Source organism: Sceloporus occidentalis, unplaced genomic scaffold, assembly GCF_023333645.1.
Source record: "Sceloporus occidentalis isolate IW3139 unplaced genomic scaffold, rSceOcc1.0.p SCAF_19, whole genome shotgun sequence".
In the NCBI taxonomy this organism is placed as follows: domain Eukaryota; kingdom Metazoa; phylum Chordata; class Lepidosauria; order Squamata; family Phrynosomatidae; genus Sceloporus; species Sceloporus occidentalis.
In genome coordinates, this window is record NW_028316999.1 from 10180030 (window position 1) to 10196687 (window position 16658).

Consider the following 16658-nt stretch of genomic DNA (forward strand, 5'->3'; position numbering starts at 1 on the left):
TTTGAAAGGTACTACAAACTATAGCATGGTACTTTACAGTATTAATAAGTAACATTTTCAAGCACTCTAAGCAAGATGGGAAATGTAGTCCACAACCTTGAAAGTGTTGTCGAGGTCTACTACATCTCCCACTACTCTCAGCCTGTGAGGCTAGAGATTTTTTGAGTTGTATTCCAGAGCTCTTCATGGGCCTGATTTTACCTTTTTACTAAGGAAGCCTGCCCTTAAAGTTTCAGATGTTTTTGTTAATCTAATATGTAATATAAAGTAAGGAAATGTTAGTTCACTGAGAGGGTGGTAGATAAGTGTAAAAGCATTCCAGAAGAAGAGGCTGAGGTCAGTGTGGTGAGGCAATGTAAATATGCATGGGGCAGGCATAGGGCTATCCTGAATATAAGACAAGACCATGAGCTGAATACATTTCGCGGTTTTTATACCAGGGTACAATGGGCAGACTAGCTGGGCCAAATCGTTATCTGCTGTTGAATTCAAAGTCAAATGTTTCTCTTGTTATATACAAACTTGCTTAACTTTCTGTGCATGTAACTTGTTTACAAGTGTAGTAAACTGTGATGCAGCATAGTCTCCTACTAGTGCTATGCTTGGTAACATTACCCTCTATTTCCCCTCATTCCTAGTAAGCTTTGTAGTAATAAGCAGAAGCTCTTCAGGATGTACACCTCTCGGAAACTGAGGTATTCAGCATCCTGTCTGCTCACATGATATTTGAGAATGCCAGCTGACAGCAGGTGCATGATGAGTTACTTACTCTCCTCGTGCTTTGTAACTTTTCATTATTCTTTTCTTTTCTCCTTCCTATAACCTTAATCTTCATTCCTTTGGATTCCCAAACTGCTTGTAATGTTTACTGCTGCTTGCTGCCTGTAAGAATGTATTGTCAGACAGGCTGATGTCTTACAAACAGAAATGTATCCTACAGTGAACTGTAACAAAACGCATGGGACTGTCTAAGCAGAGCTGCCTTCCTGTTCCTGAAAGTGAAACAAAATGCCCCTTCATATCAACAGCTAAAATAGACGCAGAACAGATGGAATCATTAATATGACCAAGGGGCTTAAAGGCAGGATAAAACTTTTCCAGCTTATGACTCTGTCTTACATCTTGCGAATTCAAGGACTTGTATGTTGTTGTTTTTTTTGTCCTTGAAAGTCTTTGCAATTAGAAGTGGATGATTTAATACAGTATATATTAGTGGTGACTATTCTGTCCTCTTTAACTATGAAAAGTTAAAATTCTACAGGGCAAAAATGACATAATTACAGCCCTTGAAAATGTATATATAGTTGACTGCACCATGGGAGCCTGGAGAATTTTGTAAGTGGGGAGCATAGACTAGATCATTCCCGCACTTACGTGCCTTCCTATATGCTACAAAACTCATTTATGTTTTCAAATGAAACTTTCTAATTTTACCTCGTTCACTTCTCCTATTGTTTTAGGCCACTGTTTTGTTTTCTTTAATATAGTTTTCTCACATTGGCTAGCCATCATGAATAAATTTCGCTTAAGATTAGTTGACCAGATGAATAACAGGGAATAAGTCTCCATTCTTGCCCTTGTCTGCGGACAGTAATTTTCATTTTGAAATGGGTATTACTAGCAGAATAATGTGTGAATTAGAACCAGGATTTCAGTACATTAAGTATGGCTTATCAGCCGCTTAACATACATTTTAAATGCCCCAGAGCAGCAATAGTGATGTACTTCTTTGCAATCTCCAAGCACTGCATGGATAAAAAAGAGGTTGCATTGCAACCTGGTATTTCTGAGACTGGTATTTCTGGGGGGGATTTGGATTACCTTTATTTTATTTTGACAATGGTTCCTTCTTGTTAGATACAATCATTGCATCTACCTACCAGGAGCAGAATATCTGTTTTTACACTTACATTTAAAATACAAAGGAGGTGGTTTATGTATTATGTGAATCGTATTCCATAATATTATATCTAAGTGGAATTACAAAACTTTGTGCTTGTCTGCTGTGTATTGTACACTTTGAATTTAGATGTAGAGGTTGATTTTAGAGCAAAAACTAGATAAATATTTACATTTGGGCTGTGCAGCTTTTTAATGTGCACCTTTTTATTGACATGTTTGGGGTTTTTTGGCACGGATGTTGCATTAAAAATTTTGTTGCAGAAACGATTTATAAAATTGGCACAATCACAGACTGCTCTAAACAGTTTGAAGTTAAAAAAAAATCACATGTAACAAAACAAAAAAAAATGAAACATATGCATTAGTTACTGAAAGAAATCTTTTTAAAATCTGAAAACCAGCAGTATCATTTTAGGGTATAAACCTGCATGCTGAGAATAATTCTATGACTAGCCTCTGTGTAATATTATATATAGAGGGGGCATTCATACCAATTAGTACTAGCACCATGCCTGATTATTCTAGTTTAATGAGTGCAACCAGCATGGAACAATGTATGCATGTGACATTATCAGTGCATGTTGACAAGTTAAAAATAAAACGATCTAACCCATAAGCTTCTAGAGTGGCAAGCAACATGGTAATGTATGTTGTGTCGGAAGATATTTTTTCCTATTAAATTGTTTGCAAACGAGAGGAGTATGCACCTTGGTATGAATAAGCAGGCCAAAGTGAACTCCAGGCATTAACCTGCTTTTCTAATATACTGTAATAATCCCCCAGCCATAACATGCCTGGTCCAAAAGATGGGGATGGGAAATATGACTCTGTGTCAGTGTACCCAATGTCTATCAGGTGTAATGGAAGATCCTTTGTGTCACAGATCTCTCTTTACTATTTCCTCCAGAGTCATAACTGCATCACTGTACCAAACATTATGTTAATCAAGGACAATTGCTAATAGACTCATGCTCCCTTATCTAGGCCATAGAGCGTAGGTGATCATTCAAAATGCCCTAAAGACAGACAGGTTTTCTAAACCTTTTTATTCTATTTATATGTAAATACCTGGTACATACCTGATTATGTTATGCACTACTTGTTATGTCCTGTTTATACATTGTAGAGCACTGTGGCATATGATGTCATGATGGAAATGAATAAATAAATGACCTCTGAGTCAGCCTTTGATCTCTGCCCATGTTCTGCTCCCTTTCTGACCTTTTAGGACAATCCCCACCCTTTTAGATAACTAGCCCTTTACTCCGGTCTCCCATAAGGAGCAAGAAGGACAGAGTCCTAAGGGACAAAATGGCCCCTTTAAAAGCAAACATTTATTAAAAGTATGCCTCAAGGTTGAATAAGTCATTTTATCTTGTAAGCCTGTCCTGTTAAAGGAGACAGCCTAATATTTATACTTATTTCACTGACACTGTTTTGTCCAAACCTATGAATGACTTTATTTATGTGGAGCTTTTAACCTAGGGTTGCCACCCATTCATTCACAGGACAGTACTGCATTGCTGTGATAGGGACCGTTCAGATGTCACATTTTGCAGCTTAATCGGAACTGTCCTTGTTGTTGCTCACGCAGATACAGACAGTCAGATCCAGCAGGCAGTTTGTAGTGTCTGCTGAAGGAAGGGGCAAATGATGAGGCATTGATCCTGGTGCATGTGTGACCACAATTATCACCAAAGGACAGAAAAACTACCATTCAAAAGTTTGGGGTAACTATTTTCTAGCTGTGCTGACATAATCGCAAAAGGGTTTTCCAATTATCAATTAGCCTTTTACACTTAAAGTTGGCTTAGCGAACACAACGTTCCGTTGGAACACAGGAATGATTGCTGCTGATAAAGAAGATATTCCATTAAAAATTAGCCATTTCCGGTAACAATAGTCTTTTACAGCATTAACAACATATACATTGTGTTATGCTTAAGCTTTTGCGGGCATAAAATTCTATATAATTCTCAGGCTAATCTTGTACCCAAGAAAAGCTTCATGTAAATCAGATTTTTATTTTCAAATGCAGAAAAGTGTTTGCAATGCGGTCTACAATTGGAGGCCTCCTATATTCAAGTCGCATACATTATTATAGTTTTTGGTGATAAAGTAAGTTACTTAATGTGTTATTAATATGTTTTCTCTTTTTTTAATCAAAGCAAGCTTTTTCATTGCATATTTTAACAGATTCTCTTAGGGGTTTCACACTGGAGTGATTTGATTTGTATAGAGGGAACTTTGATTATTTTAAGATGAGGGCCCATTTACTTGAAGTATCTAACAGCTCTCACTTTCATATAATATGATCTACTGTTATTACTAGCAGAAAAGCTCTCCCAGTTATCACACCTTTCAGAGTCTAATTTGCTGTGGTGTCCCTTTTATATATTTGTAAAAACATTATAAAGGATATTTAAATTTAGATTTAATATCATCTCACACATTTTTTATTATTATTTAGTAATAACTATGTAAACATAATCTAATAAACCAAGCCTGGACAGGGAGAAGCAAACTAACCAATATTTTGTCTGTTCTACTGATTTTCTATTTTTTTACTATCACTAACTGGTAGGATTTACATACCAGCTCTGTATGAGCAGACATAATTGACCTTTTTACAGTACACAAAAAAATAATAAGGGGAAAGAAAAGCTCATACCGTGTTTCCCCGATAGTAAGACACCCCCGATTGTAAGACGTATCGGGAGTTTCAGAGGGGTCAGCTAATATAAGCCGTACCCCGAAAGTAAGACATATGTCTTACTTTCGGGGAAACACGGGGGATTTGCCTACGGCCTACGGCCGCATTAACGCAGGGCATAAGGGGCGCCTGCCCCTTAGGCCCGCCGCACCTGCGACTGGGTCCGCCACTCTAAGGGGCCGGGAAGTCCCCACCAAGGCCGGCCTTACGTGTCTGCGGCCGCACAGGATTTAAATTAAAACATCGGGGGGTTTTTTTAACTTTATTTAACATCCTCCATGTTAAATAAAGTTAAAAAAAACTTTATTTAACATGGAGGATGTTAAATAAAGTTTTTTTAACTTTATTTAACATGGAGGATGTTAAATAAAGTTGAAAAAAAACCCCGATGTTTTTATTTAAACCCTGTGCGGCCGCAGACCCCTAAGGCCGGCCCCTTAGAGCAGGGCCGACCTTTGGGGTGTGCGACCGCACAGGGCGCCACACTCCAGGGGGTGCCAACCTGCGGCACCCGGCACCCCTCCAGAGACGGACAGTAATGTCCGCCGCTGGAGGAGCAGGCTCGCAAGGGAGCGGTATCGGAGGTCTTTAACAGACCTCCGGCTCCCTTGAGTGATTTTAAGCCGGGTTCAACCCGGCTTAAAATCACTCAAGGGAGCCGGAGGTCTGTTAATGACCTCCGATACCGCTCCCTTGTGATCTGCGCGGCAACAGCTGTTGTGCGCCGGGGTTTCTTGTCAGATCCCGGCGCACAACACTGAAGCCGCGCCCACCGCTGTCCGTGCCCTCTGACCCGGAAGGAGACAAGAACTGAAGAAGAGGAGCGAAGAGGAGGAAAAGAAGCTGAAAGAAGAAAGGAAAGGTAGGAAAGCATTAAATTCGACAATTTTTTCCCAATATAAGACATACCCCGAAAGTAAAATAGAAAAAGGCTCCAGGCACTCATGGGTTCCATCAGGCAGATTTATTGGAAGAGACGACCAACAACGTTTCGACCTCACGATGAGGTCTTTATCAAGTTGACCACACAAGTAAAAAGTAAAAGTTTAAATAGCACACATCAATAAATGGATAGCCAATCAAAAGACCGATCTGATCTAACACCATGTGTAATATAATTGATAATCATGTATTAACATAAGTAAATATTCAAAAGTATACATCGCATAATAAATAAATGATACTTGCAGATGTTAAAAGAAACCAGTGACAAATAAAGAAGTATATTAAGATCCATATGTATTAAATAACCAAAGAGAATACATCAAGTATGTGCAATCAGTGTCTGTAATAGACACCTACAGAGATTTAACTAGTGCAGTTCCATGTAAACACAATCAGTATTAATACTCCAAAAAAAGTGTGAATTAAATCAAACCAAACAACCAAATCGGCAAAAGCAAATATGCTGATTAAAGTAAGAAAAAAGGCAAACATTTGTCAGCACTAAAGCGTGGTGATGTTCTGCGCATGCTCATTCCATGCATGCGCAAGAGCATTATCTCTGATAAAATAGTGCAGGTGTATTTCTAAAGTGCAATAGCATTACCAAGTGCATGTATCATCAGATCGCCATCTGTTATCGTAAAGACCAAACAAATAGTAAAAACGATCTATTGTGAAGGAATAAATAGTTATGACACATATTGTGAATAAAACAAATAAAAGTCACTGGTTCTTATAAAAAAACTTGAATATTTACAAAAACCAAAAATGGCAAAGTCATCATAAATTATATTAATATACAATGGTATGTTATAATGCGACACAATCAAATAAAGTACAAAGTAGGTATAAAATGTAACCAATTCTAAAAAAGTTAAGTGCATTGATAATAGAGGTCAGCGAAAAAGTGTAACACATTCAGTGATGTATTTTAGAGAGGAAAAAGTTTTATTTTGCACAAAATCCCTTAAAGTGACACAGTGCTATTAAACTATCAATGAGATCATGTGAATTATGAGGGTCTGAAACTAATATAAGACGACATCAGCACATATAGAACAAAGAGTAAAGAAGTTGAATCTAAAAAAGAAAAAAGAAAAAGAGAATAAAAATTGATCATAAAAAATGAAAAATAAAGAAAAAAACATAAATTTTAAATAAAATCAAATAAGAGGCATCAAGTCAAATTCATAATTAAGACCCCTAGGAAAGATGGTATCCAATTCTTTAATCCAAAACGCCTCCCTATATAATAAGCATAGACCCTATAACAGATGACTTGCCAGTGCATAGAATTTTTTTCAAAAAATACTTTTAGTTTTAAATTACGCAAGAACCTTAAAAAATCAATGTCCAAATCTAGACGATTGGAAGTATATGAAGGAGAAAAGTACAGACCTTTACCCAAAAGTGACAGTTCATCAGAAGAGAGTTCAATGTCAGATAAATATATTATTGGAATTTCTTCCTTTTCGATGCTCCTTTCTTCTGTGTCCATAATGGGGGTAATTTCATGTTTTTTCTTATATCTTCTGCCCCTTCTGATTCTTCGCTTGATTCCCCCCTAAACAGGGGGGTAGTGGCTAAAGAAGAAGAGGAGGTGCTGGGCTGTTCTGAAGTCCTGTTCATCCGTGATCCATCCATTCTTTTCATACTGGGTTTCTCTTTAAGAGGATCTCTTCTGAAATAACGTTTATTGCGGAAATTATCCTGTATTCCAGTCTGTCTTTGCCATCTATAGACATGCCCATTTTTGTAATCCTCAAGGTCTCTCTGGAATTTGTCACGTTTCTTATTTTCAGTCTCCCTTCTCAACATTTGTATATTCCTCTCCAATTTATTTTTAGCATTTATTAATTCATCACCTTTTAGGATGGTTGATAATTCCGATTCCAATCTAGCACATTCTTTTTTAGTTTCTGTTATAGTCTCTCTCAGAAATTCAAGATTCAGGAGTATCCAATCAGTTGAGCATTTATTCAGAATACTTTCAAGTCTCTTATAGTCCTTGTTGTCTCTAAACAATGTTGGCTGGACATTCATCCTCATACCACGAGGAATACGTTGTGCTTTAACATATTCAGCTAAGGTGACACTGTGCAAATTATAACTGAGAAGTTTGTTTTGCCATTTCTCCAACATCTTAAAGGTAGCATCAAAACAAGGGGTTTGCAAGAAGGAGAAATTACCTTCAATAAATGACAGAATTCTCGATGCCTCCTCATCAAAATATGAAAAAGTGCTAAACGTCGTTTCTCTTTCCATACTGCTAATATATGTTCAAGATCCCACACAGGGATAACTAGAAGTACAGATGGGGGGGTGCAATAAATTCCACGATAGCCCCAAATTAGCAAGTCACCAAAATCAGGAATCTGCACTCACTCCCCACAGGAACTCAGGTGCTTAGCTGTGCCAGGAAGGGCCAGCTCCCCAATAAATCAAAATAGAAAAAGGCTCCAGGCACTCATGGGTTCCATCAGGCAGATTTATTGGAAGAGACGACCAACAACGTTTCGACCTCACGATGAGGTCTTTATCAAGTTGACCACACAAGTAAAAAGTAAAAGTTTAAATAGCACACATCAATAAATGGATAGCCAATCAAAAGACCGATCTGATCTAACACCATGTGTAATATAATTGATAATCATGTATTAACATAAGTAAATATTCAAAAGTATACATCGCATAATAAATAAATGATACTTGCAGATGTTAAAAGAAACCAGTGACAAATAAAGAAGTATATTAAGATCCATATGTATTAAATAACCAAAGAGAATACATCAAGTATGTGCAATCAGTGTCTGTAATAGACACCTACAGAGATTTAACTAGTGCAGTTCCATGTAAACACAATCAGTATTAATACTCCAAAAAAAGTGTGAAACGTTGTTGGTCGTCTCTTCCAATAAATCTGCCTGATGGAACCCATGAGTGCCTGGAGCCTTTTTCTATTTTGATTTATTGGGGAGCTGGCCCTTCCTGGCACAGCTAAGCACCTGAGTTCCTGTGGGGAGTGAGTGCAGATTCCTGATTTTGGTGACTTGCTAATTTGGGGCTATCGTGGAATTTATTGCACCCCCCCATCTGTACTTCTAGTTATCCCTGTGTGGGATCTTGAACATATATTAGCAGTATGGAAAGAGAAACGACGTTTAGCACTTTTTCATATTTTGATGAGGAGGCATCGAGAATTCTGTCATTTATTGAAGGTAATTTCTCCTTCTTGCAAACCCCTTGTTTTGATGCTACCTTTAAGATGTTGGAGAAATGGCAAAACAAACTTCTCAGTTATAATTTGCACAGTGTCACCTTAGCTGAATATGTTAAAGCACAACGTATTCCTCGTGGTATGAGGATGAATGTCCAGCCAACATTGTTTAGAGACAACAAGGACTATAAGAGACTTGAAAGTATTCTGAATAAATGCTCAACTGATTGGATACTCCTGAATCTTGAATTTCTGAGAGAGACTATAACAGAAACTAAAAAAGAATGTGCTAGATTGGAATCGGAATTATCAACCATCCTAAAAGGTGATGAATTAATAAATGCTAAAAATAAATTGGAGAGGAATATACAAATGTTGAGAAGGGAGACTGAAAATAAGAAACGTGACAAATTCCAGAGAGACCTTGAGGATTACAAAAATGGGCATGTCTATAGATGGCAAAGACAGACTGGAATACAGGATAATTTCCGCAATAAACGTTATTTCAGAAGAGATCCTCTTAAAGAGAAACCCAGTATGAAAAGAATGGATGGATCACGGATGAACAGGACTTCAGAACAGCCCAGCACCTCCTCTTCTTCTTTAGCCACTACCCCCCTGTTTAGGGGGGAATCAAGCGAAGAATCAGAAGGGGCAGAAGATATAAGAAAAAACATGAAATTACCCCCATTATGGACACAGAAGAAAGGAGCATCGAAAAGGAAGAAATTCCAATAATATATTTATCTGACATTGAACTCTCTTCTGATGAACTGTCACTTTTGGGTAAAGGTCTGTACTTTTCTCCTTCATATACTTCCAATCGTCTAGATTTGGACATTGATTTTTTAAGGTTCTTGCGTAATTTAAAACTAAAAGTATTTTTTGAAAAAAATTCTATGCACTGGCAAGTCATCTGTTATAGGGTCTATGCTTATTATATAGGGAGGCGTTTTGGATTAAAGAATTGGATACCATCTTTCCTAGGGGTCTTAATTATGAATTTGACTTGATGCCTCTTATTTGATTTTATTTAAAATTTATGTTTTTTTCTTTATTTTTCATTTTTTATGATCAATTTTTATTCTCTTTTTCTTTTTTCTTTTTTAGATTCAACTTCTTTACTCTTTGTTCTATATGTGCTGATGTCGTCTTATATTAGTTTCAGACCCTCATAATTCACATGATCTCATTGATAGTTTAATAGCACTGTGTCACTTTAAGGGATTTTGTGCAAAATAAAACTTTTTCCTCTCTAAAATACATCACTGAATGTGTTACACTTTTTCGCTGACCTCTATTATCAATGCACTTAACTTTTTTAGAATTGGTTACATTTTATACCTACTTTGTACTTTATTTGATTGTGTCGCATTATAACATACCATTGTATATTAATATAATTTATGATGACTTTGCCATTTTTGGTTTTTGTAAATATTCAAGTTTTTTTATAAGAACCAGTGACTTTTATTTGTTTTATTCACAATATGTGTCATAACTATTTATTCCTTCACAATAGATCGTTTTTACTATTTGTTTGGTCTTTACGATAACAGATGGCGATCTGATGATACATGCACTTGGTAATGCTATTGCACTTTAGAAATACACCTGCACTATTTTATCAGAGATAATGCTCTTGCGCATGCATGGAATGAGCATGCGCAGAACATCACCACGCTTTAGTGCTGACAAATGTTTGCCTTTTTTCTTACTTTAATCAGCATATTTGCTTTTGCCGATTTGGTTGTTTGGTTTGATTTAATTCACACTTTTTTTGGAGTATTAATACTGATTGTGTTTACATGGAACTGCACTAGTTAAATCTCTGTAGGTGTCTATTACAGACACTGATTGCACATACTTGATGTATTCTCTTTGGTTATTTAATACATATGGATCTTAATATACTTCTTTATTTGTCACTGGTTTCTTTTAACATCTGCAAGTATCATTTATTTATTATGCGATGTATACTTTTGAATATTTACTTATGTTAATACATGATTATCAATTATATTACACATGGTGTTAGATCAGATCGGTCTTTTGATTGGCTATCCATTTATTGATGTGTGCTATTTAAACTTTTACTTTTTACTTGTGTGGTCAACTTGATAAAGACCTCATCGTGAGGTCGAAACGTTGTTGGTCGTCTCTTCCAATAAATCTGCCTGATGGAACCCATGAGTGCCTGGAGCCTTTTTCTATTTTGATTTATTGGGGAGCTGGCCCTTCCTGGCACAGCTAAGCACCTGAGTTCCTGTGGGGAGTGAGTGCAGATTCCTGATTTTGATACCCCGAAAGTAAGACATAGTGGGGCTTTTAGGGATAAAAAGAAAGTAAGACGCTGTCTTACTTTCGGGGAAACACGGTACATCACAAGCTTGTCTAAATGGTATAAGCAGGAAACAGACAAAAGTAGTTTATTGCAAAAGCAATTATTGCTGTAAGAATACAATTTGTTTTGATTTTGTAAAAGATATGGGAATTCGATCTTGGAATTATTATATTTATATTCAATGGTCTGCCATGACTTCTGTTCAGTAAAACATTTAGTACAAGCAATGTGTGTAAGGGAAAATTATACACCCAATAAGTGATTTGTAATAATTTAACCTGCAAGCCTAGTCAGGGCTGGACTGGTGGTGACCGGGTGGTAATGGCCACCAAAAGACAAAAGTGCAGCCCACTGGCCGGATATGTGGGGCCCGCTGTACACTGCAGGTCCTGATCTGTTGCTAATGGCCAGCACCCATTGAGTCTAGTGAATTACCACCACCCTTTCCTCACCACCCTTTCCTCACCACCCTTAATCAGCCATAAAAACAACAACAATTTACATTTCCCACAGAACTGGAGATGAGATGCTTGCCTCCATCCACAACCATCATAGTAAACTCTGTTGGTTTTGAAAGGTACATTAAGGAACCCTTGTGAATACTAAATGTGCTAACCCTTTAACTACCAGAGGTGAACAATTGACCTTTCACTCCCTATGTCAATCAAGGAATTAAATGAAAATGAGTTTGGCATTTGTGAAGACGTACTGTTTATGTTATCTTTAATGTGTAGTGAGTTCTGAGCAAGCAACTAGCATGAATATAGTGCTATGAGAAAGTATTTGTCCTTCTGGATTTCTTCTATTTTTGCTTATTCCTCACCTTTAAATGTTTCAGATCATCCAACTAGTTTTAATATAAAACATTACGTGAGTAAACACAAAACGCAGCTTTTTAGTGATATTTTAATTTATTGAAGGTGACGAGTTAATTAAAGCCTACCTTGTGTGAAAAAGTAATTGCCCCTCTAAACCTAATAACTGGTTGCTCTACCTTTGGCGGCAATAATTGAAATTAAACATTTGCGATAACTGGCAGTGAGTCTTTTACATTGCTGCAGAAGAATTTTGGTCCTTTCTTCTTGACAGATTTTTTTTAATAAAAAAAAATCTGTGGATGACCCCACATTAGGGTCATCCACAGCATATCAATTACATTCAGGACTTTGACTAGGCCATTTGAAACCTTAATTTTGTTTTATTGAGCCATCCCTTGTGTGTTTTGGATCATTGTGTACGTCTCTGTCTCCGGTAACACTTCCCCTTCCCTCCTCCTCAAGGCTCAGTTCTAGCACCCCTTCTGTTCTCTCTCTACACTTCCTCACTTGTCAAACTAATCCCATCCTTTGGCTTTCAATACCACCTATATGCTGATGACACCCAGATCTATCCTCTCCTGATCTCTCTCCTTCTGTCTTAGATAGCGTAACTGCCTCGCCTCTGTCTCTGCCTGGATGTCTGCACATTTCCTGAAACTTAATCTCTCCAAAACCAAACTTCTCATCTTCCCCCCCCCCTCCAATGCTAAGATTCCCCCATCTATCTCCCTCAATGTTAATGGTGCTATCATCTCCCCGTCTCCTCATGCCCGCTGTCTTGACATTTCTCTTTTTTCCTCCTCCCCCTAATTAGGTGGGTAGGAGGATCCAGTTTGCAGAGGGATATTTAAACCCTCAGTAGGCACTGCACCTTTGCCTGTTATAGTGCCTTATAGCCTTCACTAGCATTCCCTTGCTGTTTATTATTTGTTTACTGACGCTGACTAGTTCCGGCTAGTTCTTTGATGTTTGCTGCCTGCCCTGACCTCTGCTTGTGACCCCGACTACTCTTCCGCCTGACCCCTGAATTTATTATTTCATTTATTATTTTGGTTCCTGGATGTTCTGAGCTTTGCTACGTTCCTGTTTCCACTATACGTCTCCGTGCACTGGTTGCTAGGCTCTCCATCTCCGCTAGGAGGCGCCTTTTCCAATTTCTGCAGTGTGGGTCAGCTGCCAGTACCGCAGTCATGACACCCCTCTACAATCCTCTATGAATGCTGCTGCCAGACTTATCTTCCTCTCCCATCGCTTCACTAACACCTCTCCCCTCTGTCAGTCTCTTCACTGGCTGCCTGTTCACTTCAGGATTCATTTCAAAATCCTCACTTTTACTTTCAAAGCCCTTAACGGTGGTTCCCCTACCTACATCTCATCACTCATCGCTAAATACACTCTACACCGGTCTCTACGCTCATCCAATGATCTCCTTCTATCCTCTCCTTTGACTTCTAGCTCTCATGCACGCTTACAAGATTTCTCAAGGGCTGCCCCTATCCTATGGAATGCCCTCCCCGGCTTATCCGTCTTTCTCCCTTCCTCCATTCCTTCAAAAAAATCCCTCAAGACCTACTTTTTTAAGGTAGCTTACAACATAGCACATTAACGCCCTCCCATATTCCTTTAGCTCACTTTTCCTAGTCCCTCTCCTGCAATACTTTTACCAGTGTGGCTGGTCCATCCCTAACAATGACACTTTTACACCCTAAATCCCTGTAGATTGTAAACTCGTTTGAGCAGGGCCCTCCTCACCTGTTGTCTCTGTAAGTCAAATTGTTATGTTACATACTACTTGTTATGTCCTGTCGACCCATTGTACAACGCTACAGAATTTAATGATGCTATATAAAACAATAAATAATAATAAAAATTGTCCTGCTGCTTAAACAAACAGGCGCTTGAGCTTTAAATCACAAACTGATGGTCGGATATTTTACTTCAGGATTTTCTGGTAGAGAGCAGAATTCATGGTTTCCTCAATTATGGCAAGTTGCCCAGGTCCTGAAGCATCAAAGCAGCCCCAGACCATCACACTTCCACCACCATGTCTGGCTCTTGGTATGATTATTTTGTAATGCTTTGTTAGCTTTCCACCAGATGTAACAGGACCCATGTCGTCCAAATGGTTCCACTTTTGACTCGTCAGTCCTCAGAATATTATCCCAAAAGACTTGCGGGGCATCAAAATGTTTTTCAACAGACAACTCTCCCATCCATGCATTTGCACAGTCTTAATGTGAAATTGTGAATACTGACCTCAACTGAGGGCTGCAGTATTTTACATGTTAGTCTGGTCAATGCGCACTTGAATTTTGGTAGGCCAGCCTTTCTTCTGAAGGTTCACGTCTGTTCCAAGTTTTCTCCATTTGTAGATAATGGCTCTTACCATGGTTTACTGGAGTCCGGAACCTTAGAAATGCCTCTGTAACCCTTTCCAGAGTGATCAACGTTACTGACTTTGTTTCTCATCTGTTCTGGAATTTTTAACATTTTAGCCTACCGCACTTTGCAGGTTCTATTTAATTAATGTTTAGATTGAATAGCTGTTAGTAATCATGCCTGGGTGTGTCTAGTGAGATTGAACCCAATTTTTTATTAAATGTTGTCAAATGGTTGATTTAGTAACTAAGAGGCCAGTTACTTTTTCACATAGGGCCAGATAGTGTTGGATTGCTTTTTTCTTTCTATATATAAAATCATCATTTAAAAACTGCATTTTGTGTTTACTCTGGTTATCTTTGCCTAATATTAAAATTAGTTTGATGATCTGAAACATTTAAGTGAAACAAATATGCAAAAATAGAAGAAATCAGGAAGAGGGTAAATACTTTTTCACAGCACTGTATGTTACTTTCTTTGACCATCCATCTTGTCTGCATCATACGTCCCAACAGCCCTGTTGTCCACAGGTACAATCACAACTTACGGGCACTGTCCTGCCAAAAAGCCAAACTTTCTGAGATCACTTGATCTCCCCTGGCCGTCCCATTTCAGTGTGAAATAGATTAAGGTCTGTGGCTGTTGTAACATAGACTTCAATCACAGCTCCCACACGGCCTCCTTGCAATTTAGTGATGGTGAATGTCAGGATATTAGGCTATATATTGGCAGTTGACTTCAATACCTTGGAAGGGGCTAAGGTAGGTCCCCATAGTGCTGCTTATAATTGTAGCTTCTTCTGTTGTCACTAAAGTTATTTAAGGGCATTTTTATTTTGTTGTTTTTAAGGCATCAGTAGGACAAACATTCTCCTTTAGTGGCCTGCCAGTAGTCTTCCATTAAAGGCTATGAAGGATATGTTCCACAGAAAGCAAGGGGAGCTTCTAGGAACAGTTATGCTAAATATAATATATAAAAATAAGTTACTCTTCTGTAGATTAGTGACTAACTAAGTTTGTGATATCTTCTAGTGAGCCAATGTTCATGATTTAAGATGTAGAATCACAAGCTTTGAAGACCTCAGACTCTGAGGCTCAGAAGTCCCTCCTTTAGATGTATCACCAGTTTAAAAAATATGCTTGTAAATACGCATGTAAACATAATTATTGTAATGTAATAATTATACCTAATATAAAATGGACACCATTTCCTTGTTATTGTATCCAGTATTAGAAAAACAATGCTTTGCACATGCATGTACAAATGTGTGATCAAATTGTTTGCCTGATTGACATCTGCTGCATGTATATATGTTATTTTTTTAATAATACCAATAATTTGGAAGAAGCATTTTATTATAAACTACTAAAGTATTATTTAAACAATATATTGAGGATTATGTTATGCTTCAATTATTTGTTTTATGTACTAAATGAAATCTCAATTTATACAACTCATAATTGATCTATAGTGCATAAACCATGTGGGTATTTTTTGTATCGATTCAGATAATCTACCTCCTTTGCTGGAGTTTATGCTTTTTGTTGTAATGAGGCAGTAATATAGAATTTGTAATCGTTGTTATCTTTTTTTTACAGCCAGAAACTAAGTTTTAAGGAGCGTGTACGTATGGCAAGCCCAAGGGGGCAAAGTATAAAAAGCAGGCAAGCATCAGTTGGAGATCGCCGTTCACCAAGTGCTGATATTGGAACTGAAGGAAGTCCAACAAAAGTCCAAAAAAGCTGGAGCTTCAATGATAGAACACGTTTTCGGCCATCACTAAGGCTGAAGAGTTCACAACCAAAGCCAGTTACAGATAGTAAGATTTACTGATTTACCTAAATACATTACCACCCTGGTATGTACCTGGTCAGTGGTAATTTAATGAAATTATAAGTGAAATTGTGTCTCAACATTGGCAATGCTGCCAGAATTAAGAAGTGGTTAAAAGTGTCCCAGGTCTGGCAAATGCTGGGGAGAAGGTAGCAAGATGGGAATGAATGCAACCATTCTGTAGTGCTGCTCTAATTGGAAGAATTTAGACTATAACAACGACTCATTTATTTACTTGCAATTCCTTGTATAGTAACTCGGGGCATTCAGAACAAGGTTTTAGGCAGTAACTCCACAAAGGCTAGATCTTTTCTGTTCTTACATGAGATTCCTTAGCAACTCCTTTCTCTGAGTGGCATAGCATGAAGATTTTTTGTCAACATAAATTAGTGATTTTTATTTTCCTGACCAGTTTCTCTGCTTTGGGTTTAACCTAAAAGTAACCTAGTAGTTGTCTCAATAAAGTAAACTAAAGGTTCATACATGTTAAGTTGGGATGCCACTTCC

The 16658-nt window shown here is 37.7% G+C and overlaps 1 protein-coding gene across 5 annotated transcripts in view; it reads left to right on the top strand.

Moving 5' to 3' along the window:
* LOC149302383 (potassium voltage-gated channel subfamily KQT member 5-like) overlaps positions 1–16658 on the top strand; it is a 274371-nt gene that overhangs the window by 237653 nt on the left and 20060 nt on the right. For 2 of the 5 annotated variants that reach the window (XM_089482463.1, XM_089482464.1), the window contains 2 exons: positions 639–695; positions 15917–16137. The exons of 1 other annotated variant lie outside the window; for it this stretch is intronic. In XM_089482463.1, coding sequence (XP_089338589.1) covers positions 639–695; positions 15917–16137 — 278 coding nt within the window. The remainder of the gene's footprint in view (positions 1–638; positions 696–15916; positions 16138–16658) is intronic. 2 more of the 5 variants (XM_089482467.1, XM_089482465.1) reach the window with 1 other exon arrangement.